Source organism: Pagrus pagrus (assembly GCF_965226575.1).
Source record: "Pagrus pagrus genome assembly, chromosome: 21".
NCBI classification, from domain to species: Eukaryota; Metazoa; Chordata; class Actinopteri; order Spariformes; family Sparidae; genus Pagrus; species Pagrus pagrus.
In genome coordinates this window covers 19235765-19263725 of record NC_140208.1, presented here as the reverse complement: position 1 = coordinate 19263725, position 27961 = coordinate 19235765, and the positions used below count along the sequence as shown (strand labels likewise).

Genomic DNA, 27961 nt, shown 5'->3' with positions numbered 1-27961 from the left:
CACGTGACTTCGCAGTCTGTGAACATGGCGGCCACCAGTGACAGCTCAGGAAGCTCCGTGAGGAAGAGACGTGTCGACAGCGGTAAGACAGAGACGAAGTGTGCCGACAGCGGTGAAGAAAATGAAGCAGACTCCAGCAAAGACACCGAGAAAGAACAGAAGCTCCAGCGGCTACACACCGGGACTTACTGGCTCACTCGCGTCGTGCTGCTGCGCTCCGTCGCCTTTATTTACTGTAAGAATGCTGACAGCGGGAGCCTCCACTCTCACTGGGCTCTTCCACTGAAGTCCACAGACTGTCATTACTGTGTTTACCCGTCTGAGCATGCTAGCTCTCTTTTTCATAGTCTCTTTTTAGTGTTCAAATCGCGGCTAACTGTGAATGACATGTGTTTCTGTAACTGTTTTGTCTTTAAAAGCGACAAAGTAGATTAAAACCTTTTATATTTGCCTTTGCCCATGTTCTGCAGTGACTAACAGTGCATCATTTAGTATGTAGAAAATATCAGTGACTGAGAAGCTAGTGATACTAACATGTATTTTGATTGGCTTTCACAATTAAGTGTGTTTTCAACTCTTTAATTTATGTAAAGACGTAATATCTTAATGTAAAAGTCCTGCATTTGACTTTTTATTGAAGTGGTTCAGAAACATTGGCAACTAAATATACTAGGAATATCATAATTACAGGTGCTGATTTGATAGAATAGCCAGTGTGATTGAGTTTTAGTATAGATGATAATTACTGATGCGTTAATTGCAGTTAATAGCTGATGTCTAGCTGGTGGAGGTGAAGCTAATATTTACTGCTTTAGGGATTAGTGGTTTCATCTATGTATGTAAAATTCTTAACGTCTTTAACGTAACTCGTACTCAGAAGTTTGTCAATAGGATTTAGAGTTACTGTATAGAAAGTACTGTGTTTTCGTCTTAATTGTAGTGAAGTAAATATCGTCAAGTAAAGTATAAGTATGGCCTCTGACTTGCTCATCATGTTTGTGTTTGTGCCGTTATCCCCTTTCGTCTCCTCTCTTTTGTAGTGGTGGCGTTCGGCGTTGCTTACAACCAGAACAAGCAGCTGATAGGCGAGCACGGCCTGATGCCCTGCAAGAACTACCTCAGCAGCGTCAAGCGCTATGTGGGGGGAAAGATAGGCATGGCCGCCTTCGCGTACACACCCTCCATCCTCTGGCTGTTAGACTGGAGCGACATGGACGCCAACCTGGATGGCATCGCCCTGGTTGGGATGGCGCTGTCTGCATTTGTCCTGGTGACGGGGATGGCCAATATGGTGATCATGGGTGCACTGTGGGTGCTTTATCACTCTCTGGTCAACGTGGGACAGCTGTGGTGAGTCTTTATGATGGTAAATGAAGAGCCCTTTGGTTTAGCAGCTAATGAGCTACACACACCGATCAGCCAAAACATTAAAACCACCGACACTGAAGTGAGCAGCATCCATCAACTTTTTACAATGCAATGTTCTGCTGGGAAACCTTGGTTTCTGGCATTCAGGTGGATGTTCTTTAGCATGTGCCACCCATCTAAACACCAGTGCAGATGACGCACAACCCCCCAATGGCAACGGTATTACCTGATGGCACTTGCCCCCTAGCAGGACCCTGTGCCCCACCACGACACAAAAATCATTCAGGAATGATCTCAATACAATTGAATATTTGTGGGACATGACAGAACAAGTCAGATCGATGGTGCCCCCACCTCACGACATACAAGATTCAAATCAGCCACGACATTAAAAGGCCACAACAACACTTTAATATTGTGGCCCACTGCGATCAGTTAATGCCGTTGCCATGAGGGGGTTGTACTTGGTCTGCAGTGGTGTTTAAATGGGAGGTACGTATCGAGGAACATCCACCTGAATGCCAAGACCAAAGGTTTCCCAACAGAACTTTGCATTGATAAGAGATGATGAATTCTGTTAACTTCAAATGTCAGTGGTTTTAATGTTTGGCTGATCGGGGTATGTTTCTTAGGAGTTGGATGGAGACCAAAAACAGAGCTAAAAGAGAGTAAATATTGGACTTACAATCATATAGTAGACAGACACAGGACTCCAAATGAATGCTAATTTAGTCCAGATGTCGCCTGGATGTTTAAGTAGGAATTTTATGCTTGGTCCTCTGCCCCCAAGTGAACAATAATGACCGCATGTACCCTTGTCGGAGTCTTCTGTCCACATTAAACCTGCTGACAAATGTGAACACAATTCACTGTACTTGGCACAATCAGTTAATTTGACTGCAGTTGTCCTGCTGTCCCCACCAAGTGGCAAAAAGATAATCAATGATTGCAGCTTTAAATGAATTAAAGACATGTAGAATTTGTCAATTATAGGCCATTCTGTTTAATTCTCTAGTCCCTTAGTTTAATGTAAATTTGTAATATCCCTTTTGTCTTCTTTTTATTCTTGTTCTAGGTATTCCTTTGGTAAGTGAACTTCATAATCCAAACCAAGAGCCTCACAATTTTCAACCCTGACACACAATCCAGGACTTCCTCCCTTTGTTCCTCCACAGCCAATAGAAGAAGTGGATTTGAGGCAAAGCATTATATGTGAGACACTCAGGTTTGGATGTCATTTTAGTTTGTTTATGGTGAAACAAATGTAGTTCCTCAAACAAGACTTTCAAACTGATGTTTTTGAGGGATATCTATCCTATTTCATTATTTCAAGAAGGTTTCTGATGGGCACACAGTAGGATTCTTCTAAGAAGTGATCATAAGAATAAAAGAAACAATCATTCTTGGGCAGCATGGAGCTGCACCGTCATGGAGCACATAAGTATCATATAAATCGTATAAATGTGATTAAATACAGTACAATCACTGCACATAAACCTGCTTCAAGGCATCTGAGTGTCACTACAAGCTTTCTCATGATTGTTTCCCAAATTGTTTACTCTCCATGATTGGGTTAAAACACGGTGACTGACAGAACTGAGGTTTGCTGACGTGCAGTAAATTGCCTCCTTACTTGGTGAACCCAGTAAGCTGTCATGAACTTAATAGTGGAGACAGAGGACAGAAAGGAAAGTAATAAGAAAGTATAAATAGGAGGTTGCATGTAGGGCTCCGGCCCAGATAAGTGGCGAGGTCAGTGGCAGCTCTGTGATTGGTTAATGACACTTTGTAGTCAGAGACGCCAGGCCAGTGTCTGTGGTTGGGGCTTGTGGCTTTTATTTCTTTTTTTAAAAAACTTTTTTTTTTTCTTTTTCTCTCCCTCTCACTGTCTTTCTCCCTCACTCCCTAATTTCTTTTGGACCAGTGATCACCCTATAGCTGACAGTGCAGCTTTAAGTCTGCAGACTGAGCTCCTCCAATAGTTCCCAAGTCTCGACTAAAATATAGAGAATATGGAGTTGTTGCCGTCAGGAGCCAATGGTGCCTGGGTTAGCATGCCTGGCAGGCATTGTTCAGTCCTTATTTTAGATTTTAAAATACAAAGACATCAACTATAAAAGTGAATCTTGATATTATTGAGAATTAAATCACATTTCTTTTGAAAAAACGTTCTCCACCCAAGAGATTTGATCATATAACATGATTATATAAGAGTCGTCACTGAACTGCAACTGAAACTGTCAATTCTTCATAACAGTTGGTGTGATTTTTAGCCACACTGAAAGCATGGCTGTGGAGAGCGCAGTGTCAGGAGGTTGGTCTGACACTTTGGCCCAGATTGAAATATCTCAGCAACTACTGGATGAATGCCATGAAATATTGTGCAGACATTCATGGTCCCCAGAGAGTGAAACCTGCCGACTTAGGTGATTTCCTGACATTTCGTAGAACCACCAGCAGGTCCAAACTTTCACTAATCCTGTGAAATATCTCGAATAACAAATTTGATTTGGTGATCCCGACTGTTCCTTTAGTGTCAGTATCAGGTTGACATTTGGGGTTTCAAAGATATAATATGTAACATTTCTGCATTAAAATGTTCCCCAAACAAACAAGACATTTGTTATATATTTTGCAGGACATCCTCAAAGTTCCTATAATGTTAAAACCTAGAGAAATCCAACATTTAATTCGAGGTGAATGTGTGTTTCATTTTGTCCCATGTCGCTTTAACTTCTGGGAGAGAGTCAGAGAGTGAGAAGGAAGGAAGTCAGTGAACAAAACTGAACGTAACTTGATTAAAACTTAAAACATTACCTTGTGTGTCAACATTTTTGCACGAGTTACGTACGTCAGATAGATTTGCATCAGCAACAATGGAGACATCAACTCTCATGAACCCTTGCTACTTCTGTCTACGGTTTTGTTTGGATCGAGAGACCCCTAGCAGCAGAAATTACATACTGTGCGTTTAGGTCAAATGTCTCAACAGCTGTTGTATTAATCAACTTGAATATTTTACATTCATTCCTTGTCCCTTAATCACAAATGATACTGTGATGATGTGTGCAGGTTGGGAGAGTCAGCTGTTGGAGACGGGGTTTCTGGCCATTTTCCTGTGTCCAGTGTGGACTCTGTCTCAGGTCCCCCGCAACTGTCCGCCCTCCCTCATCTGCATGTGGACCTTCAGATGGCTCATTGTTCGCATCATGCTTGGAGCTGTAAGTAAAACTCTTTTACAAATACATACAAGGGTTACCTGCATCCCTCTGACTAAGTACTAGTCTTATTCCTAAAGCCAATCCATTCACGGTCACCTAGTCATTTCCTATTGGGAGATCCTGCACAGACAGATTATAGATTATTACAGGTTACAGATTATATTCCTGTCTCGGAGGAAGTAGCATCCAGCAGGCCAGCATGGAGAAATAAAGCCATTTTGCAACATTTTAATTCCGTGGGATAATTCAGTGTTTGCCCATCTGATTTTAAATCGCTACTTTTGGTGTTCTTTGCTATAAAACACAGCCAGTGTTTGGAGATCCAACCCAAATATACAGTTGGTTGTTTGTTGTCAGACAGTTTCCATGGTGAATTTTAGCCCACCAGCTCGGTTTTATCTGCCAGTCACTGCAGTTTGCACAAATCCTGAAAGGTTTTTTTCAGTCAGTACTGTGAAGAGAGCTGAAACACAAAGAGACTCTACAGACCTCATATTCAGCAATATGTCAACACAATTTTGAGAGCTTGGTTGTTTTGACCGTTGAATTATGGTTTGTTCTGAATGGTAGAAGGAGATGTAAAATATTGGTTGGCAAAAATTTTAGATTTAATGATTTCTGAATACATTTATGATTTATGTCTTATTGACAGAAAATGGATCTGTGACCGAAGTCATTTTTTAAGCAGAATGTCTGATGGTTCCAGCTTCTTCAGTTTCAGAATTTGCTGCGTTTTCATATTCTGATATTAAAGTAAATTGAATATTTCTTTGGTTTGAGAATGCAGTTGGCCATGGCTTTTGTTTTATTTGATATACTGTACACTGAATCAATTAATGGAGTATTTCACCGCTGGAAAAATTGCCATTACATAAAACCGGGGCTGTCTATGCAGCAGAAAGAGACAGATATTGTTGAAATCGGTGCTACATGATCAGAGAAAACAGGGAAAACAGGGGCTGTGGTATTCCCTTTTACTGAAAAGGTAGAAAATCAAAAACAACCAGAATGCACTGCCCTGCAGGGTGGCTGATGGGTGATGTACTGACAGTTGGGCAGTGCTTGGTTTGTCTTCCGTTTTTAAAAAAGGCAACCGTGCGGCGGCCAGTTATTAACAAACAATACTGTATTAAAGCTGAACAGTCCAGTAAAATATGTTGTTGAAAAGATTTTATGAGAGAAAAAGAAAATGAGCAGGATCGCCATTCATGTTGGATCAGCACTGCCTTGTATCACTTTCTTTTCATAATAGTGGGACGGTATGGCTGCGACTTCAGGTTTGCAGCCTTTCTCAGTGGCAGCTGAACAGTACACAAAAATATGTTGCTGAAAGCATATAAGGCAAAATAGGCAATGTAATAACAGAATCCTACGTTATAGTTTATCATCACTGCCTAGTCTAGACCCTTGCCCCTCGCTGGAGTTGGAGTGAGAGAAAGGGCGGCTCTCTCTCTCTCAATCTGGCAGATGTCACGTTTTGTGTGATTTAGGGGAATTTTGCCCGCAATGGAGTTGGGTCTCTGGATGCAGGCAAAATGGAAAGAAGTTTGCCATTGTTCATTTGCATATACCACCAACATTGTCGTGATTCAAAGCTGGTTGAAAATCAGGAAAGTTCCCGTCTGATTGAGAAAACAGTCACCAGATTTTTTTGATGATGACAATATTGTCATCTTTTGTTGCAGCAACGCATGTTAGTTGTTTTTTTTCCCAACGTATTCGCTTAATCTGTTTGTCAATGAATCTAATCATTATAGTTCATTGTTGAATAGATGATGCATTTTTAATAACTTCCCTTAATTTCTGTCTTTGACATTAGAAAGACGGTGTTGATGCTGCCCTGTCAGATTGTATGCAAAATATTTGAAGAAGTTCAGTTCAGCTCTCTGCTCGGCCCAATTGCATCAGCTGATTAGATTTTGGTGACAATCTAGATTAGACTAGATAGAAATCACACAATGAGATTTTCATTTTTTAGTAATTTCCCACAATGCTGCATTCAGGTGCTGGAAAGAATGTCGGACATCCAGAATTTAGCACTCACACGCTGCATTGTCAGGAAATCCAATCCAGACGTCAAACAATAAACAAAGAACAAACAAAGCGTTCACTCAACTACTCAACTATGTGTCTTTTCCTCATCTTTAGTAAATCTGTGTTTGCGACAACATAGATTTCAGTATGTAATGAACATTCCCAGAAATTACACTTACACATACGGGATGGGAGCACGACTCTGTCTTTGTGACCTTGTTTGTGTAGCAGCTCAGCAGTGTTAAGTACAGCACAGCCCCTGCCACAGTCCCTCAGTGTTTGATCCACCCTGGTCACAGTCATTTTTCTGTCTGACAGCCTGTGGTTCACCACTGCTCTGCGGCTGCTAAAGAGTTTGTGCTTGTGAGGACGACACGGCGTAGCACACACTTCAAAGGACCCCTCAGTCGTAGGAAATGAGTGGGAGAGGGGGTGCGAGAGCCCACCCGCCATGTTGCTTGAGAGTATTTTCGCAGCGTGACTAACAAATGTTCCAAACGCTGATTGCACCGTCAACATGCTTTAATCTCTGATTTCTGTCCCGACATCATGGCTGCATGGCTGTCATGGTGGCATCTGTCACATCAGTAAGGAAAAAATGCATTAAGATGGTAAGGGTGTATTTGTACTTGGGACTGGCTGATGTGCTTTTCTATGACCGTTACTGATGGTGCATTTTACCCTTATTATTCCTCACTAGCTGTTGCTTAATGATAGTTCAATACAAATAAATACATTTTAAGACATATCTTTTCTTAAAAAAAATAAACATTAAGTATTAAGTGTAGAAATAACCCTTTAATATAGAAGGAATCAAAGGTAGATAAAACAGCACCGCATATTGGAAGTAATTGGCTCACTAGAACAAACAGAACCTCTAACACACACACACACACATAGCAATGGCACAGCAGGTTGCCCAAACACAATCAGTTCCAACATATGGCTGCGAAAATAAAAGAAATACCAGATGGCCATATGTTGTGCTAAACAAGTGTGTTGACGGAGAAACATTTGCAAACAAATAGATGCTGTGCAATTATTAGCGTTCCCATTAGCATAGCTGACAAATCTCTTGATTTGTGCCGTGATAGAACCGCGGTACCATGATAGTTTGTAATCCGGTGTTCAGGTGATGAGCCACAACAAGTGTAGCTAATGGGATCTGATAGGTCCTTGTTAGCTCATAAAAGGTTAAATGCAGTAATACTCTTGCAGTGTTTACATAAGCGTCGAGCTAAAAAACCATCAGAGGGAATATTTTTATATGCTGGCTTTTTCATAATCACACAAGAAGATAGATACCAGTTTAACCTGTCCATCTAGCACAGAACTACTTTAGGTCCGTGGTTAGTATTATGTTAGCTTAGCACAAACATTGGAAGCAGGGAGCACACACATAGTCGGACAATTAAAACTACCTTCCCATGACAGCTGCCCTTATTTACACCTTCTACGTTGTTAGCAAGCAAGCTAGTAACTTGGGTTTTGTCCATGGTATAGTTTCTACAGTGCTAACTACTGTGAGCGTATTAGCAATTCAACAAAACCTGTTAGCCGTTAGCTGACCTATGTCTTTTAATAAATAACTCCAGTAAATATGGGTTTCTTGATATTTTACCTTATGCACCTTAGTACCTTTCTTTGGGATGAACTTTGTAGTGATTCATTTCTCAGGTTTGCTGCTGATATTTAAGAGCTTCCTGTCTGAGGTGCTGGCACGGTGATTGTGAATTGGATCACACATTTCACTGCTGGCAGGAACATCTCTATTAAACACTCCAACAGTTGGAAATGCTACGCTAGGTGTGGAGCTTTGGGTGTTAACTGGGATTAGAGAGTTGCCGTGAGAAGGTGTTTGGTGAGTGCAAATCGGATTGGTTTGACTGTTGCTAAGGAATTTTTAGATATAGTGTTGCTGGCATGCTGACTCGTTCAGGGAGTTGGTGTAGACCTGGCCAACTGGAATGGGTAGGTCCTACTCGACCTGTGCAAGTGTAGTTGATGGTGAGGTCCCATAAGCTTGCAGTACTGCTGTTGCACAGTGGCTATAAGCTTTTGAGAAAAACGTATTGTTACCTATATAGCAAGTGTTCCTCTCCTTAATGTACAATAAGTTAAAAGGAACAGTCTGGCAGTCTGGATTGAAGATTGTTGTTTTGTTTTGTAGAGCTCTCATTTGATTCTACTTTGTGATATTCAAGGATATTATGAAGACTGAACAGGATGAGGATAAGACTTTACTGTTGGTTTGAGCTAAATTGTACACTGTCTTTATCAGACAATTTACGATAGGTATCAATAAGAAGTTAGATTAAAATGGTTTAAACTCCTCTCTTTCTCCCATTTCTCTTCCTCTTTGTGTTACCAATGGCAAAACCTTTCTGGCTTCCCAATCCTGGAGCCCCTTTGTAAAATAATCTGAAATGATTGCATTGAATCTGGAGTTACAATTTAAACCTACATTCACAATTTTTTCAGCTACTCAGAGGCAGCAGAAATAAGCTGTGAACACAACAGTGACAAACAGTATTATCACATTTTAGGTTAATATGGTGAACATGCTAGCAAACAGTCCACTAGCCCTGTTTTTAGTTTCCACTAAAATGGAAATATCTGTCTCTTTGGCTGCTACATGCTTGACTATGTTCATCACCGCATTGTCTGCCTGCTGTTTAGTGCTAAATAGATAGCATGCTTTGAGTTTATCACTGCTTTTTTTTTGCTTAGAACAGCTGCCTAATTTGCCTGAGAATGTAATGAAAGTTGTAAAGTTGTCGGTCGCAAAGCCAAAACAATGAGCTGAAAGACACTAAGACGCTCTGTAGAGCCGAGGAAGACTTTTTTTAATGGAAGCTCTTCTCCCCTGGCTTTGGCAAGGGTTTGATTTATGAGTTCTGCTTGTGGTGCCCCTACTGTTGATCTGATTGGTTGTTAGCTCGTGATCAACAGTGATAAACTGATGGATCGTCCAATCATCTTCCAAATATTTCTTTTGAAAGTGCTTGATCCTGGCAAACAGTTTCCACGGACGACTTTCTAGATGGTTCTGTGAAAAAAAACCCATCTGGCACGTCAGGTTCGGAACATACAGCCTGGTCTTACAACATAGTTACAGCCGACCATAATGTTGGTTATGGTAATGTTGCTAATGAGGCATGCTAGGCACTATAGGTTACACTAGAGGCAGAACACTGCTGGTTATGTTGCGCCAACTCAGGAGCTCTGAAAGGGAAGCAAATTAAGACCTTATGATTTCAATGTGTTTTAGTTAAAAACAGGCTATTATAAGTTACTATATGCTAGAGGTGTGAATCTTCACTGGCCTCACGATTCGATTCGATTTAGATTCATCTGTCAACGATTCAAATGCACAACCGTTCTCGATGCATCTCAGTGTATGGCATCCGCAATGATCTATATTACTGCACATGGCTACTTTTCATCATTTAAATTGCCCTTTTATTCAGAAAGTCCTTCCATTAATCACACTACAGCAGTGTACACAATAAAAGCTGCATCTTTTCAATACATAAACATTACAAAAACAAAACATTTATCCATCTGCAGTGCCTTACACATTTGTTGTAATCTATAATAATATTGTTTTCACATGGCAGCTTTAAGATAAGGCATTTATTGACTCTGCTGCACACACCTCTCTCAGAGTTGGACAGCAAAGTTGACAGTGCCTCCTCATGTTAGCTTCAGGTGAAAATGGCTAATATGATTAGTAATTGTTGTTGGTCGGAAGTCACGCTCAGTGTGGGTCTCTTCCAGTTTGTCCATTTAAAAAATAGTGAGTTTTTTTATCACTCGCAGATGATCCCTGCCTCCCTCCGACATACCTCCTACATAAGTTACGTTAGCCTAATGTCCACCCACAATTCGAAGCATGGGAGCAACGTCCCGACGTAACTTTATTGTCCAGCTGAGGCCAGAGAATCACCAATCAACATAAGCTGCAGACTCTCGATTATGCTCCGTCTCTGCATCGATGCAGAATCTTCCAAGTCCTCATCGCGATGCATCTTATAATCGAGAAATGTCCCCACCTCTACTCTATGTTAGAAAAATGGCAAAATTGTTCTGTTTTGTATAAATGAGGGCCTGCTGTAGTGCTGCCACCGTGGTTAATGCTGCGTTTTCTTTCTAAACCCTGTTTCATTGTCGGGATCCAGGGTAAACCTTCGCTATGCCAGTTTCTCACATTGAAATGCTGCGGTTTACCTCATGTCATTTGCATTTTTGTCAAGCTCAGTGCACCTGGACGAAAGAACTTGTGGTCTTACCCAGAGTTTTTTGGAAGGGGCGAAGTTTCTTTTTTTAGCAGGGCTAATCAGTTCACGTTGTGACTTAATGATATAACATGTTGATGGAATTTTTCATGGTCTATTTTAGAATGAAGTTGATGGAGAATTACCCAGATTTCATCTGAAAGAACAGGAAATTGTCCAAAAATGACATCCCTACAGCAAGCCAGGTCTTTGAAGTTTATATACATTTTGCGAGCATCCAAATAGTATTTGCTAAAAGTCTTCTAATTAAATCTTTGTGATCCTCTTCCTGTAAGTGTGTTGAATTCACATCATTCACATCCTTTCGTCAGTGCTCCAGACACTCTGGGCAGACTGCTGTGTTCCTGTCAGAGGTCTGTATATCAGGTTGTAATTGATGTCATTACAGGATCTCATGACTGAATTGAATTATCAGCGACATCTTTGGCCACATCATCTCAACAGCCAAGGTCATAATCAGAATGAAATGTCCTGGTTTTTCTAAATCTGGTTAGAGAGGTCATCTGCTGATTTTTTCCACATTCCATGCCAACCACATGGGCTGGGCTGATGTGTCAATATTGACAGCCTCGTGTCCTGGACAGCGTAGTATTTACTTAAGTTCAGTTAGTGAAAAACAGGCCCCGAGCAGAGGAGTTTGAGTTTTGTTTCCCATTTCTTATGGGAAAATCCTCTCTCAGACACTTCAAGTATGTTTTAAATATTATTTATCAGTATCTTTTTTTATTATGGGCCTCATCTACCTCACTCAGTAGTTTCCTTAATTTCCCAAAAGGCCTTTGAACACCTCCGACTAAAGGTGGGGAGTACAAAAAGGTGTACAATTATCACCCAAGCCTCGTGTCTTCGATAGAGTACTTCCTCTTTTCTTTAGGTCAAAAGCCGGCCCAGAGCTACTGAAGCATTTCTCTGTTTTCATGTTGCACAACACCTCTGTTCAGTCCCTAACACCCTGTATAGTTAGATTTATTAGTGCTTATTGCCATTCTGTATGGGTTGCTCTCTGTTAGTGGAACGCACATCACACATCTGTGAGCTGTTACTGAGAAAACTGAAAGTCGGAACAGCTAACGATGTGTTCAGACGGCAAGCAAATCTGATTTGTTCTTTTTTTGATTTGTCCACTTTGTGATTTAACTTAAGACACGGGGTACAAGGCCAGCCTTATACTTCTATAACATATGAAATTGTCTTTGAAAAAGTCCCTGCTACTAAGCATACAGTATTTTGATAGTAAAAACTTTAGATCAAGATCGGTCTTCAAGGCATCCACAAGCTGCTTTTGTGGATGTCCTCTACCTTCTGTTTCCATATTTATCATAACTAGCAGATGACTGGCAGATACACCAGTAGAGCGATGCAGCCAAGACAGCCATGCTAACTCCGATGGCTCTTCCTTGTTAACAATGCATTGTGAGCTAGTGGCACAAGATTACGATAGAAAAGAACTATCTTGCATGAAATACTGTCTTTTAATGGCAAACATGGAAAATGTATAGGCTATTTCAAGTCTGGCTACAGACTATAGGGCAGTTATAAAACTGAGAAAGAAGATCACTATTGAGATTGTGGTTTTTCACTCTTGCTATTTAAAGCAACATAAACTATTTGAAAGAGTCCAAAAAAAGGAGCTAATTATTCTGAACAGTTTATTAAACATCAGTAGATTCATATTTCAGAATCTTTAAGATATTCCACAAAATCACAGCTGCTACAAAACAACTAGATGTTTATCATTGAACAATCACCATTAGATTCTGTAATGAGGAAGAGGAAGAGCAATTGCATTTTTTTTCCTAGTGTCCTTATCTAGCCAACCTGCCGAACAATATCCAAAATTGCCAAAAGCCATTCAATTGACATTGTGAAACAATATGTTGGAGATTTTGGATGAAAATTGTCCCTCGATATTAAATAAAATTTTAGAAAAAAAAAAAATCAAGAGCCAATTTGAATTTAGGTTTTTTAAAGAAATATATGGCAAAGCCATTATCTTTTGTAAAAGAACAATATACAATGGGAGAAAATATGTTCTAATGAAGAGTGCGACTGTATATGTAATGTAATATGTTTGACAATTATATGAACTGCTGAAGGGATCCGACTACATTTTATTATATGGTATTTTTTTTAGTTTATTTAGCCTTTTTCCTTACCTTTTTGTGTCCAACTGTCGTTTTGTCCTTTTGTGAGGATAACTTGTGTGTAGTCATGGGTTTATTTGTTTTTGCCAGTATCAAATTGAATAAAAATATATATTTATATATAAAAAAAGAGTCTAGAGACACTCCATCAGCTATGTGATGGTGTACATTTGCTTCGCTAACATTATCTTTGTGTTGGACAAAAGAACGACTTGATGTCGATACAAGAGGAAAGGTCAAGGTATCACCAGTTACAGGGGAACATGAAGCACGGAGAGAAGAAGGTAACAAACAGCTGTGGGAGAAGAGAGGAAGAGCAGACACATTGCATTAGCAGAATCAGACTTTTAGCAGTTATTAGATTATATATAATTTTTAAATGCAAGAATGGTGACTGATAAGTTGCAAATGAATTTACCCTCACCAGCACACTCGTGCAATCATTTACTCCTCCCTATATATGATGGATAGAAGGACTGAGGGTAAAGAAATCCAGTAATTTAGTCTATAGGGAGAAGTACATTTCGATTGGGGAGGATTTATGAATCATCATTTTGTCATTTGTCATTGTGTCATTTTGTGTGACGCACTCAGAACTCGTAAAGAAGCCACCAACACTGATTAAGAAAGTGACTTTTTCAAGCCGTTTCATATGGATTCACCGCCCACGTTTAGCTGTCTGACTATAGATATTCAGTATGAACTCATCTAAAATCAACTGAAACGATAGACTCCGGTATATTATTATAATCTGACCTGAACTGAGAGTGCAGTCGCTCTAAAAATACAGCTCACTTCCTCCCTTTTCTTCTGGGCCGAATTTATTTTTGTGTCTTCTCTGTCTTGGCTAGGAATTGATTCAATTTATGAGGAGAAGTTAATGTCAAAATTGTCAACCAGATATTGAGTCCTTCCTTTTTTTTCCTTTGGAAGCTTTGCACATCTAAAAATATAAAGCTGTCTGTGTTTGATGACTTACTCAGAGATCTTTTAAATATACTACAGATTATCTATAGATTCCTCTTGTATTCAGAGGGGTCTAGTTAATGCAGTAATGTCATTTTGATCATTAAAAAGCAGCTGTCCCATTTTAAACAAATCACATCTCTTATTTATTCTAAATTAGCGAGACATTTCTTGTTTTTTTCATGTGTTCCAGTCATGTATGCATGTTGGCGAGTAAATCCTAATTAGGTTTGTTGTATTTGAACCGTTTCAAGTAAATATGGGATTTAGATGACTGCAGTCTGTAATCTGATTTTCTAATTGACTCTCGGTTGTTGCTTGTTAGATTTTCAACAGCACAGCCTGCTCAACATAGCGCATCATAAACTGTATCACGTTCGTATGTTTTCTGTCTCTTTCAGGGTCTCATTAAAATCAGAGGCGACAAATGCTGGAGAGACCTCACCTGCATGGACTACCACTACGAGGTGTGTGTACAGAATCTGTATAATGTATCCTCTGTGCGTGTGAGTGTGTGTTTCCATGCAGTGACGGTCGTGCTGTTACAGTACATTACGCAAATCTTTCTCACCGTCATGCCCTGCGTCTTTAAGTTGATTAAATTGACTGATCTTTTCTTCAGCTGCCGGGCTCTGCTTTCTGTCCTCCTTGACATTTTTTCATTTTTCATGCTTTCATGAATTCAGACTTTAAGGAAAAGTTATCAAACAGTCCATTACATACTATGACTTTCTCGCAACTTGAGTGTTTTCACTGAATATTTAATGATTTAATAGTTTTTTCCATAAAGAAAGCTTGTTAGGGACAATAAAACAGGAAAATTCAAACTGGAGTGTAATGATTAACGATATATTTAGTCAATAAAATAATCTCTTTATTAACCAATTATTTCAGCTTTGATTATTTATACTTAGTGTTTCCATCAGATGCAAAACTGGACTCTATATTGCAGATTTGTCCATAGTTGTTTTTATTTTTATTTATGAATTGTGATGACTGTAAATATGCAGTTACATGTGACTCACTTTGTATTGTTTTAACAATATGTTAAAATGTAACTTTTAAGTGTCGGTTTTGTCGTTCCAAAGTACAATGAAGAATCTGAAATTCAGTATTATTGGCTGACAGATTACTTACTCCACTGATTAAGCATCTCACGATGCTCACAACAGGCATCCATTGGCTACACACACCTTTTAAAAAAATAACTGTTCATACCAGTAGACTTTTACTTTGAATTAATAGTCTGAATCAGTAAAGTTATCAATCATGTAGTGGAGTAAAGAGTGCAGTATTTGTCACAAAATGAAGTGGATTAGCAGAAATTAAAAATACTCAAGTACAAGTACCGTAAAATTGTGCTTAAGTATAACCTTGAATAAACTGCAAATTCTAATTTCTTAACTTTGACACTAAGATTTTCATTTATTGTGCAAATGTAATGTATATACAAGTTACAAAGTACCTGTAAACCTGATTTTTAAAATTAGAGGAGAGACTCAAGCTCACTTTGGTGAGGCGATACCGGGTACATCCCGGAGAGCTCAGGCTGACCCCTACAGGCTGAATCACCAATCAACCTCACCTACCTTTTTAATGTGTTTGAAGTGAGAACCGTCTTGTCATGAGGCAGCAGAGCTAACCACTGAACCACAGTGATGCCTCACGATGCATGATGCAGTTCTTGAAAAAGTACCAAAATCGATGGAACGTTAATGCAGAATGAGAGTTATCTTTTTTTCTTAAGCCACACATTCTTCTTTCTTGTCAAAATCTGACACGTGTTGCCCACAACTCAACTCAAATGTTGACAGCTTATTTTGAAATATAAGTGTGTGAAAGCATTTACAGTATGTTTTCTGAGCAGAACATTTGGTACTTGGTTGTTTCTTCATGGGAAAAGTTCGCTGGTGCACAAGAAATTATGCAGTTGACATTTCCAGACGCAACAACAGTGAGAGAGTGACAGCGTGGTTATCTCGAGTGAAGGAGGAAACATGAGAAACTCTGATTTACTCAATATAAAATCCCAAGGCTGTTTGTTGACTTCTGAGAAGTGCAGTGCAGAAAAAAACCACAGCAATGAGCCCTGAGCACCAAAGATACCGATCAAATTCATCAAATTACCAGTTAAGACGACACTTGCTGCGACACAGTTTTATTTTGAAATACTCTTGCGGGCAGATGGCCAGCACAACTTGAGAAAAAGCCTAAATCATCCTCTGAAACACTAGTTTGTAAATTTCCCAAAGGCCTCTTTCCTTTGCCAAACTGAACCTTCAAGACTGATCCAGATGCACGAAAACATTGTGCCTTGGCTTTGTGTCATGAGTGATGACAAGACAGCAATGAATTCACATCAGGCTAACCACACCAGGGCAACACATTATGGTAACCGCTGTCGTGGGATTCAATAAATCAGCGTCTTGCACAGACCCTGAGGTTGTGCAAATCCCTTGTTTGTTTTTCCCCTGTGGGACGCTCAACCACTGTGACCTACTCTGCTCTGTGTTTCCAACCCGCAGAGGGAGGAGGGCCGTGCATCTTCTGTAATTAACATAGACAGGAATACACTGGCTCCGATGGGACTTGATGACTGAAGATGACACTCTAACATGTTTTAAGAACACAATATTAAATATTACACAGTCTGATATGCACTGGGGATGCACAAACCTTGCATATGAACAGTCTGGTGCACTGCACTGTAAATCTACTGTAATTTATCCCCTGATTTTTAGTTCCCATGTTCAGAACATATTTAGCATCGCCATTGGAAATCACTGTGACGGTGATTGTAAAAACCGCAGGGGTGGTAAGATAAAATATGGGATAGGATATTTTATCCGCTGCTGCAATTTATTATCTCTATTGCGTGTAAATTATTGAACAGTTTCAGAGTCACTGTCCTCTGTGATATAAATCAAATGAAACACAGGGGAAATCATTCTTTGGTTGAACAACTCTGTATATGCAGATTCACCAGTGTGCTTTATGAAGAATGTGATAGTGAGTACAGTACTTTTTTTATATTATATTATATTATAAGACAAAATAGATATTTCCGTGCAGGCTGATAAACTATGCTTAGTCAGAAACAAGAGTCTACGTGTTAGTGATTCTGTGAGATTATACTGAAGCACAGTGGTGCATTGAGCTAAATGTTATTTATAGCTAAATCCAGCTAAATCTTAATTTAGCGTATTAGCATTTTCTACTTAGCACTGAACACAAAGTAAGCTATTTCTGAGGCTAATAGGAACGTCATTAATTTAGCAAGTATGTGTTTATAAACTAGGGGTTGATCGATATGAGTTTTCCTGGGCCGATACCGATGATTGGTAATCAAGGAGACTCAAAATCGATATTTGGGACCGATATTCATTTGCAGTAAAAATGAAAATCTTTGTGTCAAAATTTCCACAACCAGTGATAGAATAAACCTAAGTACAATTTACTCACTTAAAGAGCTTATTAAAGTGACTACGGGGAACTTTTAAGTGTTTATGAAACAGTCACCTGTTTCCTTTGGTGATTATAAATGACCTGTAACAGCAAACAAGACAATCAGCGAAAAGACTGCTGTTTTTATATAGTTATTATTAATGTAAATACATTACTTACTACCATCCTCGGGTCTCTCCATCACTCGCTTCCAAAACAAACGCTAGCAAAGATCTTTACAACAGCAGGCGCTGGTGTCGTACCGCTTTTGACAAAAGGGGCCGCTAGAATCAACAAAAACTAAAGGCTCCTCCTAGTCACTTTAAGTACAATTTTGAGGTACTTTACTTGCTAACTAGTTACTTTGCAGTATTAATTGTGACGAGTTACCAATCAGATATTGTTGTGGGCGGGACATTGTGTGAGAGGATGTTTGCATTAGAGCCAAAGTAGCACATTTCTAAATTAGTTTATTTTATCAGCAATCTGACAGAAAAATCATCAATACCAATAATCGGAAAATGCTAAATATTGGCCCAGATAATCTGCCAGGGCCAATAATCGGTCTACCCCTATTATAAACCAAATAGATATTGGAAAAACAAAAGGAAATTGACTCTGGTGCCAGAGGAATGGTCAAGGGATCAAATATTTTGTATAGTTTATTGTCTGGGGACTATGAGTGCCTGTGCTACATTTCGCTAATCTGACGTGTTTGCTACACAGAGCCATCTGGGAAACCTTCTTTAGAAAATGTTTTGAAAAGGGCAGGCACAAAATTGGCAGGTGATATATGACAAACCACGTATCTATCATCGTCTAACCTCAACCATTCCAATAACAGTAGGAGAGTACTACCAGTGGAGCCAGTTGGTAAATCATGCTGTTGACGAAGCCAGTCGGGAAAAGCGCAACAAAACCCATCTTTTTCATCAAGAAAAGCCTTCAGTTGTTCTTTTCTCTTCTTTCAATGAAGAAACACCCTCAAGTTCTGATATAACATTCTATACCGGCAGCTATGTTAACCTTAGCATCCACTAGTTCTCGATAGAATATTGATTGGTCCGAATAACTGTGGTCCAGCCGAGAGCAAATAGCTGTAAGCCTGGCAAGATGGATTTGGTCTGTCTGAACATGGCTTAAGTCTCCATTAAAAACTCACATTAAACCTTATGCAATGTGCTTATAAATGTAATACAGTATAATCATAACTGTAATTACAGATTGAGCCACCAAAGAACTGTACGGTGGCAAATGTTTTGTGCCACTAAGAAATATCTGTATAGGTTTTTTTTTTTTTTACCATCTTCATGTAAAACTCTCTTTGAGTTTTGTTCTTCTAAATGACTGTAATTATTTAAGGAAGAGTGACCCAATATAATTATGCAGCGGTGAAGGAAACTCGAAGGGAACATTGGGCCTGTCACTGACAATTTACACAAAAACAAGATCTCTTTGAGCTATTCGCTGATGCATTGGTTCCAAACTCCAGCGACTAAAAGGAACCAAAGACTTGGTTGTTTGTCTATACCATTTGCATTTTAAATGGAGACTAGGAGCAGTCGTTCAACGAAAATGTGGACCTTCTACAGTGGCAGCACTGATGAACCGTAACGAGGAGAATCATCTGAAAAATCGAAGTGTCAGCTGGATTTTTTTTTTTTACATGTAAACTGGCGTGGTGTGGCTTCCAATTTACCGCTCTGTGGATTACATACTGTACAGTATATCTGTGTCTCGTGACAGCCTTATACTTACGCTTGTGTTTGTGCCCTTTTATGGTTTAAATCGGTTCCTTTCATGTGGTTCTTTATAGCGTCTGTGTGCACTGCTGTTCTATTTTTAACCCAGCTATATAGCAGCAGATGCCTATAGTGTTTATGTGGACAGGCTAGCAAACATTTGCTCATCACACATTCTGCAGATAACGCACCATTAGCATATATTTTGTCTGTCTGCCTGTCAAGTATTCATTCTGCTTATAGCTCTGTCTTTTACCAACTGCTGAGGTAAATATTTGGCTCTTAGCTGCTAAATGCTCCATCCTGTTCACCAGCTAGTCTCTAGCATAACCTTTGCGTCGTTTGGTTGGGGAACAGCCTGACGTTCCGAAACACCTCCATTGCGAAACCCCTCCACTCCGACACACCGCTGTTCCGAATCCGACTTTCAACTTCCAATTACTTCCCAATATGGTTAGGGTCAACGGTTCCACAATAGCCTTTTCGGAAATAGCGGGGTCTTTAGAAAAAATGGGAAACCACGCCATTACGATGAATGGAAGTCTATTTTCGGAACAGCAGGGTTTCGGAAAAGCGGGGTGTAACCGTTTGGTTGTGGGCAGGTCGTGTACAGCGGGATCAGAGCTTTTCCGCTGGAAACAGCCACCTGCTGCGGCTGTAAACGAGATTTTTGAGAGTTAATACTCAGCAGTAACGTCACGGGTCGTATGGAAGATGAGCTGGAAGATGCTGAAACACTCCTTAAAGCTAGCTAGCTGAATGAAATAAATGCTTGCAAAGGCGAAGTATGTTGGGTTTTTAAGGGACAGTTCATCCCTAAATGAAAAATACATAATTTTTTTTTCTTAGCTTTAGTCCTATTTGTCCATCTAGATTGATTCAGTGAGAGTTGAAGAAATTATGACCCAGTTACTGAAGATAATCCACAGACCATCTTATGTAGCAACTATTTTCTCTTTTACCAATCGACACCCAACAACCATATCCCCATGTAGAATATTTGATAATTAATTGATATAATAATTGATACTTCGAGCACCACAAGTTAAGGGCCATCTAGTTCCAAAAATCTCCAAAACTCAGCAGCTCGCACCAAAACAATCTATGGATTGATTGGACGGATAAATAGCACTACAGGTAACAGGAAAAATATGTCTTTTTGATTTTTGGGGGGGAACGTTCCTTTAAAATGTAATAAAATGGAGTCTATTAGAAAACTGGTTGCCACCTGACAAATCTTATTACTATATAGACCTTATTCCATGCTGGGTCAGTTTCCTTGACCTGCTTTAACCTCAACTGTCAATGGGCAGCGACGGAAGCCACTGGCGCCGGGTGAAGCCTTATTAACCCCCTCCGACACACTGCTCCCTTTCAAACCTGCAGAGGAACTGCAGATCCCCTCCTGTCCCGACTCTCAGGGGGCTGCGTAGATGTGTTTCGGCATAGTTGGTGTTTTGTTTGCATCGGTTTGTTTCTTGTAGTGCAGCTAGTTTACAGCCCAGGTGGGGTTGTTTGGTTGTCTGAGGTTACAGGCTCCTTGCCCTCGGATTTCCAGGGCTGTTTTGGTAAGCTGCAGGTTAAATAACCCCTTTTTCTTTTTTTCCTCCATTCCATGAAAACAATAAGCGCATAGACGAGTGTGGCAGTGTCTTGTTTTCTTTTTTCCCCCCACCTATTTCTGTGCTATATTTATTTTTCACCACCTCACCTGAGACTGTTTGCATGTTCGGCTATTACACGGTTTGCATGCGACCACATCGCACACACACACTTAATCATATGTACACAAACACTGCGCAGCTCTGTATGAAACCTCTGAGTGTGTTTTTTTTTAAGTGTAGGTGGGATTGCCTTAATTTAAATAAAGTTCCATCTTTATTTAGACATGGAAATGTTTCCCTCAAGGTGGAGCACCATAAATTACTCTGCATCTCGGGCTCAGTCGAGATTTTAGAGCCAAAGTAAAGCAGAGGAAACATGCATTTTAAGCAGAAGAAGGAGTCTATGTTTAGAAGATTTATTAAACTTTTTTACTGCATAAGTGCACGGAACAGAAATGCTGATTAAAGATCATGGTTATCTTGACAAATGCAGCCTTTCTCACACATTCGCTGCCTCAAAGCATCGTCTCAAACATAGTCTGGGTTTCACATTTTCTCTCTCTGGCCCTCCATTTCTTCCCCAGACTCAGCCGGTTCCTAACCCCATGTCGTACTACATGCATCGCTCCCCGTGGTGGTTTCATCGCTTCGAGACGTTGTCCAACCACCTCATCGAGCTCATCTTCCCGTTCTTCACCTTCCTGGGCAGGCGGATGTGTATGGTCAACGGAGCGGTCCAGATCCTGTTCCAGGTAACTCGCGCCGTTCACCAACTCACAGGCAATTGTGATCACAAGCGCTGGTTAATGGCGGCATCTCGTCAAGAAAGCTTGTGTTTGAGTTTTATGAAGAGTTTTTTTTCATTATTCTGTTTTTTTTTTTTTAACGCCTGAACCTGACTCAACCCATATGAAGTTAAATGTATGCTTACACACTGAGTGTGGATTACCCTGTCAAGCACTTGTTACCATGGTTACAGCTTGTCTGCTTTTCCTCATATCACTAATTTTACTAGTTTTAGTAGTTTTTACTACTTTTATGTAATTGTTCAATAATAATAGTAATAATAATAATAATAATAAAATAATAATAATAATAATAATAGTAATAATTATAATAACAATAGCGTATACATCATAATCAAAACTCCAGTCCCTTCCTGTGTATTGAGGTGGAGTTACAAATCTCAAACTGTGACAACCACGTGTCCAAAACATTGCCTTTCCAGGAAACACAGTCAAGGCAGTAATGTGAGTTTAATTGTTCAGTCAGAACATTATTATTACATTAAACATGTTTAATGGCTGATTTAAGGGGATGTTTTATTACATTTATCTGTTTATCTCTATCTGTTTTATCGGATTATCTGTCACCGTAGACCTAAATGTAATTTGTGCATCATGTGCTGTGGATGCCAGAGCTCATGTTAATGTATCTCAGTGTACCCGGGCTCAAAAAAAGTCAGTTCTCACCATCCACATCTTGGCTGAACTCCTTAACGTGATGGAATACAGTCAGTCTAGCAGTTGTATGATGAACTTTTCTACACTACCTGGATGTTGTTCATATCTGTTGTCTTGTCTCTTGTATTACAGGTGGTTCTGATAGTTAGCGGGAACCTCAGTTTCCTTAACTGGCTCACCATCGTTCCCAGTCTGGCCTGTTTTGACGACGCATCGCTGGGCTTCTTGTTTCACTCCAGAGGGGGAGCCAAGCAGGCCGTGCTCGAGATACAGAATGAGGATGCAGCTGGACAGACGCCCAAACCCACCAAAGGTAGTCAGGGACCGCATTCACAAAACATCTGACGGCTAAAAGTAGCTCCTAACTGGCTGAGTCACCAGACTGTCCTAAAAATAAAGAGCGTGTCAGTCTTAACTTTATAATTCCTAGGATTTAACAGTAATTCACAAATCCCTTTAGGATGAAAGTTAGCTGCTAGTTCTGAGAGATATCAGAGGCCGTCCAGAGGACATCATGCTGCCAGTTACACCGATAAAGATCACTATATTTTGATGGCAGCTAGTTAAAGTCCAGATGAAACAGCATTTCGAGAGTTAATAGCTTCTGTATCGTGACCTATTTCTGAGCGAAACAGGACGTAGAGTTGGGGGAAAGTTGCTTTAAAGGTTGACAGGTGGGTGTCAAAACAAAAATGGTGAATTACAGTGAGAGAGATAAAGTCTATCTCATGCTTCATGTTGTTGCCAATGCAGCCCACTGTAAAATCCCTTGCACATTGTCTAGAGCTGTGAACCAGTCACAGTGTTTGTACACAATAACTCAATAACCCCTGCATCAAGCACAAGCTTAAAGGGGAATACATTTTAATCAGAAGAAAAAGATCTTCGACTGATTTTTTTTTTTTTATGCCGAAACAAACTTAATAAACAAACTCTCTTCGTTTTCATGACTGTATTTGGCGGACCCTGCCACCTTTCTAGCTTCAAACAGTGTTCAGGGACCTTATTTCCCTCTGAGAACAGCTTGTTTATTCAGTTAAGGAAAAATAAATATTTCTGAGTTTGTATTACTACCTCCTTAATATTGTCTAACATGAATTAAAATTTCTTCTCTAAAAACTACACAGTGCCCCTTTTTAAAAAGAATTTAATTGTATTTTTTCATGCTGTTTTTTTAAATTTGACATATGTCCGCAATACAAATCAACTGCCAGTTGTCTTCCAAGAAATGAATGTTGTCGTTAGTGCGACATTACAGTGCGACATTTCAGCCAGCAAGCCAGTAGCCATGGTACTTTGGAGAAAGGAACCAGGTTTAAAGTGAAGTTTCATCTCAACTTTCAAGGTCCAGTGTGTAGAAATTAGAGGCATCTAGCTGTGAGATTGCAGACTGCGACTGCAATGGCTGCTAAAACCGTGAAAAATACTAGATCCAGTGTTTTCTGTGTCCATTTTGGGTTACCGTAGAAACATGATGGTACCAAACGGCAGACTCTGTGATGGAGGACCTGCTTCCTTCATCCGTCCTAATTGAAGTTGTTCCTCATGCTCCTTTATTTGTCAAATATTTTATTTCACATTCACTAACACAGACCAGCCAACTGTCAACCAGACATAGCATGTAAGGTCATTCATGAAACATGATGTCAACCCTGGCCCTTCTCACTTCCTTACTAACAGTGTCTCTCAGCAGCTTTGTGAATAGGTCTTAAGAGGAAACTTTTGGAGCTATTTGGGAGGACTCCCAATGGTGAGATAAGATAATTTGTAAATCAGAAAAATGCATGAGTCATCATGAGTCATGGACATATACACTTTACCTTTTTTCACTCTTTTTTTTTAAGTGGTTGGTATCTCATTTTGGAATCCAGTATATAAAAAACACTGGTATCTCTAACAGTCGAGGCTAATCGGTACGACCGGCCTGTAATGGGTCCGCTCATATTGGAGAGGGAATTATGAGAAGAAAAGGGATTAGCACTTGGACAGCTGAGTAGCTGGGAAAAGCATGACATATGGTTTATTGGAATTTAATGTGATGTCGCTAACATTTTTTACAATACAGACTGCTTAGAATGTGGTAAAACAAGAGTGGCCCCTTTATAATTGGTCTCATCGGACCCATTAGTGATTTTGCTTTATTGTAGGATGTTGAATATAAAATAGGCTTCTACCTGCAGTGTGACTGTGTTTTTAATCATTTGACCAGACCCAGAAAGTCTGGGCGAGTGTGAAGAAAGTTTGCTTTGGATTACGTTGATGTGTTGAACATGTGTGGATAAGCAGGCAGACACAGGTAGGGAGGAGCTGGCGCGGACGCAGCCAACATTTTGTCAGTACCAGCCGTCCCATGATCTAACAGGTCAAACCTTTTCCACCGAGGAAGTGTTAAAGTCATCACACAGACGTACAAGCTTAATAGCACTTAAGTAAACATGAAATGATGAATCCCCTTCAAGACCAGACACTAACAAATATGTCACCTTAATTTGAGCTGTAATTAAAGTTTTCCCCTGGACCACATAGTTTCGTTTTGACATGCTGGAATGGAGCTGGGAGATGCATAATCCCTCTAAAAGTCTAAAAATCGAGCAAGTTAACAAACGCTGTAGCAGCTACTAGGCCAAACAGGAATCACATGCATTCAAATCGGCCAGAACATTATTGCTTTCAATCCACTAAGCGTCAGTGATATTGATGAGGTGAGGAACCTGCACATGGCCCAAAGTGTACTAAAAAACAACACCCACCCACCCACAGCCACAGTCTGTTCACCCTGCTGCCATCTGACAAACAATACAGAAGTATCCACTTGCGTACCACTGGACTATAGAGCAGCTGTGTTGTTAAAAACAAGTCATTAAAGGGTCTCCAATATCCCTCGCTGTGCTGTTTTTCATGCCATTTCTTTCTTCCTGTTTGTGTGTGTGTACATACTCTCTGTAATCCAGGTATGCTGATGCGTCGGGTGGTGAACATTTCTCTGGCAGTTCTGATCGGCTACCTGAGCATTCCCGTGGTGATGAACCTGCTGAGTTCCAGGCAGGCGATGAACACGTCATTCGAGCCATTGCGCATCGTCAACACCTACGGGGCCTTTGGCAGGTACAGTACAGTCAGGGGTCAGTGGGGTCATGAGGTTGGAGGAGATATCTGTAGATCCATCAAACATACCTCATCAATACAATTACCTCTCTTCAGCATTACCAAGGAGCGTACCGAAGTGATCTTCCAGGGCACTCTGAGCCAGGATCCCAAGGACCCGGAGGCGGTTTGGGAGGAATACTATTTCCTGTGTAAGCCAGGGGATGTTTACCGCCGACCGTGCCTCATATCACCGTACCACTACCGGCTGGACTGGCTCATGTGGTTCGCTGCCTTCCAGGTGAGAAACTGAACAATAGCGGGACATGATGTATGGAGTTGAAGTACACTACCAGCCTATAAACATATTTGCTTGTCTTCATGACAGATTTTGAGTATGGATATACTTGTCTTCACTCTTTGATATTGTGCCTGAGAGCCTCCTACAACCTTTCACATTCCCCCCTCCTTCTTTGTCTCTGCCCTTCTCTTTAAATTTTCCAAACTTGCATCTCCATCACACCCTGTGTTATTTTTGTTAGTTTTAGTTTCTAACACCCTGTCTCCATGTCTTCATACAGACCTACGAGCAGAGCGAGTGGGTGATCCACATAGCGGGACGTCTGCTGTCCAATGACAGCGCGGTCCTCTCGCTGCTCGACCACAACCCCTTCCAAGGCAGAGAAACTCCCAGGTAAACACAGAGCACAAGATGGCAGCAAAGATCCAAACAGTGCATCTTGGTAATACTGTACCATGAACTCGAATGCTTCTATCATTAATTTTAAAAACTCCTTTACACCTTTTGTTTTCAGCTGTTTTTTCCTGAAAAGGCACAGATTTGTCCTATTAATGATCAAGCCCTGGTTGTCGTTAAATATGTGTTGGCAGGGATCAATAGGATGAGTGATTATTGTCTGTGCTATAGCTCCCTCTGGTGAAACAAAGAGCAAATAGTGTCTGTCTTTTGTTAATACAAAAACTTAAGTAGGTTTAGAGGATGTGCACTGTCTCACAATGCATTTGTTAGGACTGTGTATACCGCTAATCAAAAATAATAACAGAATAATATTTAGATAAATAATAATATTTCAGTCATTCAGTCATTTTTCAAGCAAAAATGTCAAACATTTGCTGATTCCAGCTTCCTACATGTAAGGATTTACTTTCTGTTTTAGGCCGACCGTGAGCGCTCAGTGTCCCAAAGTGACAAGAGTTGTTAGTGCCTCAGGAGGTGAATAGGAATAGTAGATAAGATATTTTAGTCTGATCCAAAGTGGTGGGCATGCGTGGCTAAAAACTGCTCATTGTAGAGTGACCGGTTCTAACACCATGATGAGGAGGAGTGAGGTGGATCAAATCTGGCTTTTTTTGAGCTGGGATTTAAAACATCTTTGTTTCATGTGTCTAAACTCTTTTCCGTGTCTTCGTCCTTCTCAGGTGGGTTCGAGGGGAACATTTCAAATACAAGTTCAGCCAGCCGGGCACTTCCAGCGCAGCGCAGGGGAAGTGGTGGCTGAGAAAACGCATCGGAGCTTACTTCCCTCCCGTGAACCTGGAAGGACTCAGAGGCTACTTTCAGTCCAGGAACTGGCCACACCCACACATACCACGGAACAGGAACTAAAGCCATGACGTCTGACTGCAGTGCCAAGAGGAGATCAGAGGACTTCAGGGGTTGACGTTGTCTCTTTCAGTGTGACGCTGCTGAAGCCTGAACACAAGTTACAAGGACCAAGGATGCCATCAGATTTTAATCAAACTGAAATGTTTTATGGAGAACTGAAGTCTGAAGTCAAACATTATGACATCTACTCACAAGTAATGTGAAGATTTTTCAAAAAGCCATCTAGGGACTGATCTATGTATCACAAACAATCACTGCCGTTTGTATCTCATAAAACAAACTCTGTGAAAGCCCAAATTTGAGTGTGACTCTTGATTAACTTTCAATATTAAAACAGTCCTGATTGAGATTTTGTTTTCCCTTCATTGGTTTTTCTCCCAATGAGGATGAGAATGAGAATATTTTGGACAGGCTGAAATTTTTGTGGCTGTGTCACTAAGCATTTGACAAAGTACTCAAAAGTCATACTTGAGTAAAGGTAAAGATTTTGTATTGAATTATTACTTTGATAAGGTGAAAGTCACCCATACGAGATTAAAAGTCTTAAAGTATCTGATATTAAATGAACTTAAGTATAAAAATTACAAGTAATTAAACATGCTAGAGGAGGATCTGTCAGAGGAGCAAGGAGAGCTACAGGATTAACAAGAGGAAGAACTAGTAGAGGCACCAGAGGAGGCACTAGAGGGTGGAGAACAGGAAGTGTTTCAGGGGAAGCCCTGGGTGAGGAGCCTGGGGAGGAACAGCTGGAAAGGGCAGGAGCTGGCATCCTCCGAAGGATCAGCCTGGAGCTGCTGAGTCGGTTGGGGTTTGGAACGAAAACAGCTGTCCAAGTGCAGCGCTGAACAAAGTTTAAACTTCTGCTGCATCAACTGTTTCACCACAATGACTTTCTAGAAAACGCAACCCAAGCTCCAGAATAAATGTTGGCAGTGTGCTTTTCTGCAAACCACAGATATGTTCAAA

At 40.3% G+C, this 27961-nt stretch overlaps 1 protein-coding gene across 1 annotated transcript; it reads left to right on the top strand.

Moving 5' to 3' along the window:
* The first annotated feature begins 6 nt into the window (after positions 1-6).
* Positions 7-27949, top strand: lmf1 (lipase maturation factor 1). The gene is made up of 11 exons (XM_084341969.1): positions 7-235; positions 1041-1350; positions 2444-2454; positions 4441-4589; positions 14433-14498; positions 21406-21573; positions 22417-22597; positions 25236-25389; positions 25486-25669; positions 25950-26062; positions 26809-27949. The coding sequence occupies exons 1-11, from the start codon at positions 25-27 to the stop codon at positions 26993-26995; spliced, it is 1734 nt and encodes a 577-aa protein (XP_084198095.1). The 5' UTR covers positions 7-24; the 3' UTR covers positions 26996-27949.
* The last annotated feature ends 12 nt before the right edge of the window (positions 27950-27961 follow it).

What these genes read in the sequence shown, in the direction of transcription:
- lmf1 (XM_084341969.1), top strand. Translation starts at nt 25, where the DNA reads ATGGCGGCCACCAGTGACAGCTCAGGAAGCTCCGTGAGGAAGAGACGT. An exon ending in GCATGGACTACCACTACGAG is followed by an intron (nt 14,499 to 21,405) that starts GTGTGTGTACAG and finishes TTTCTTCCCCAG; the next exon opens with ACTCAGCCGGTTCCTAACCC. An exon ending in TGTGGTTCGCTGCCTTCCAG is followed by an intron (nt 25,670 to 25,949) that starts GTGAGAAACTGA and finishes GTCTTCATACAG; the next exon opens with ACCTACGAGCAGAGCGAGTG.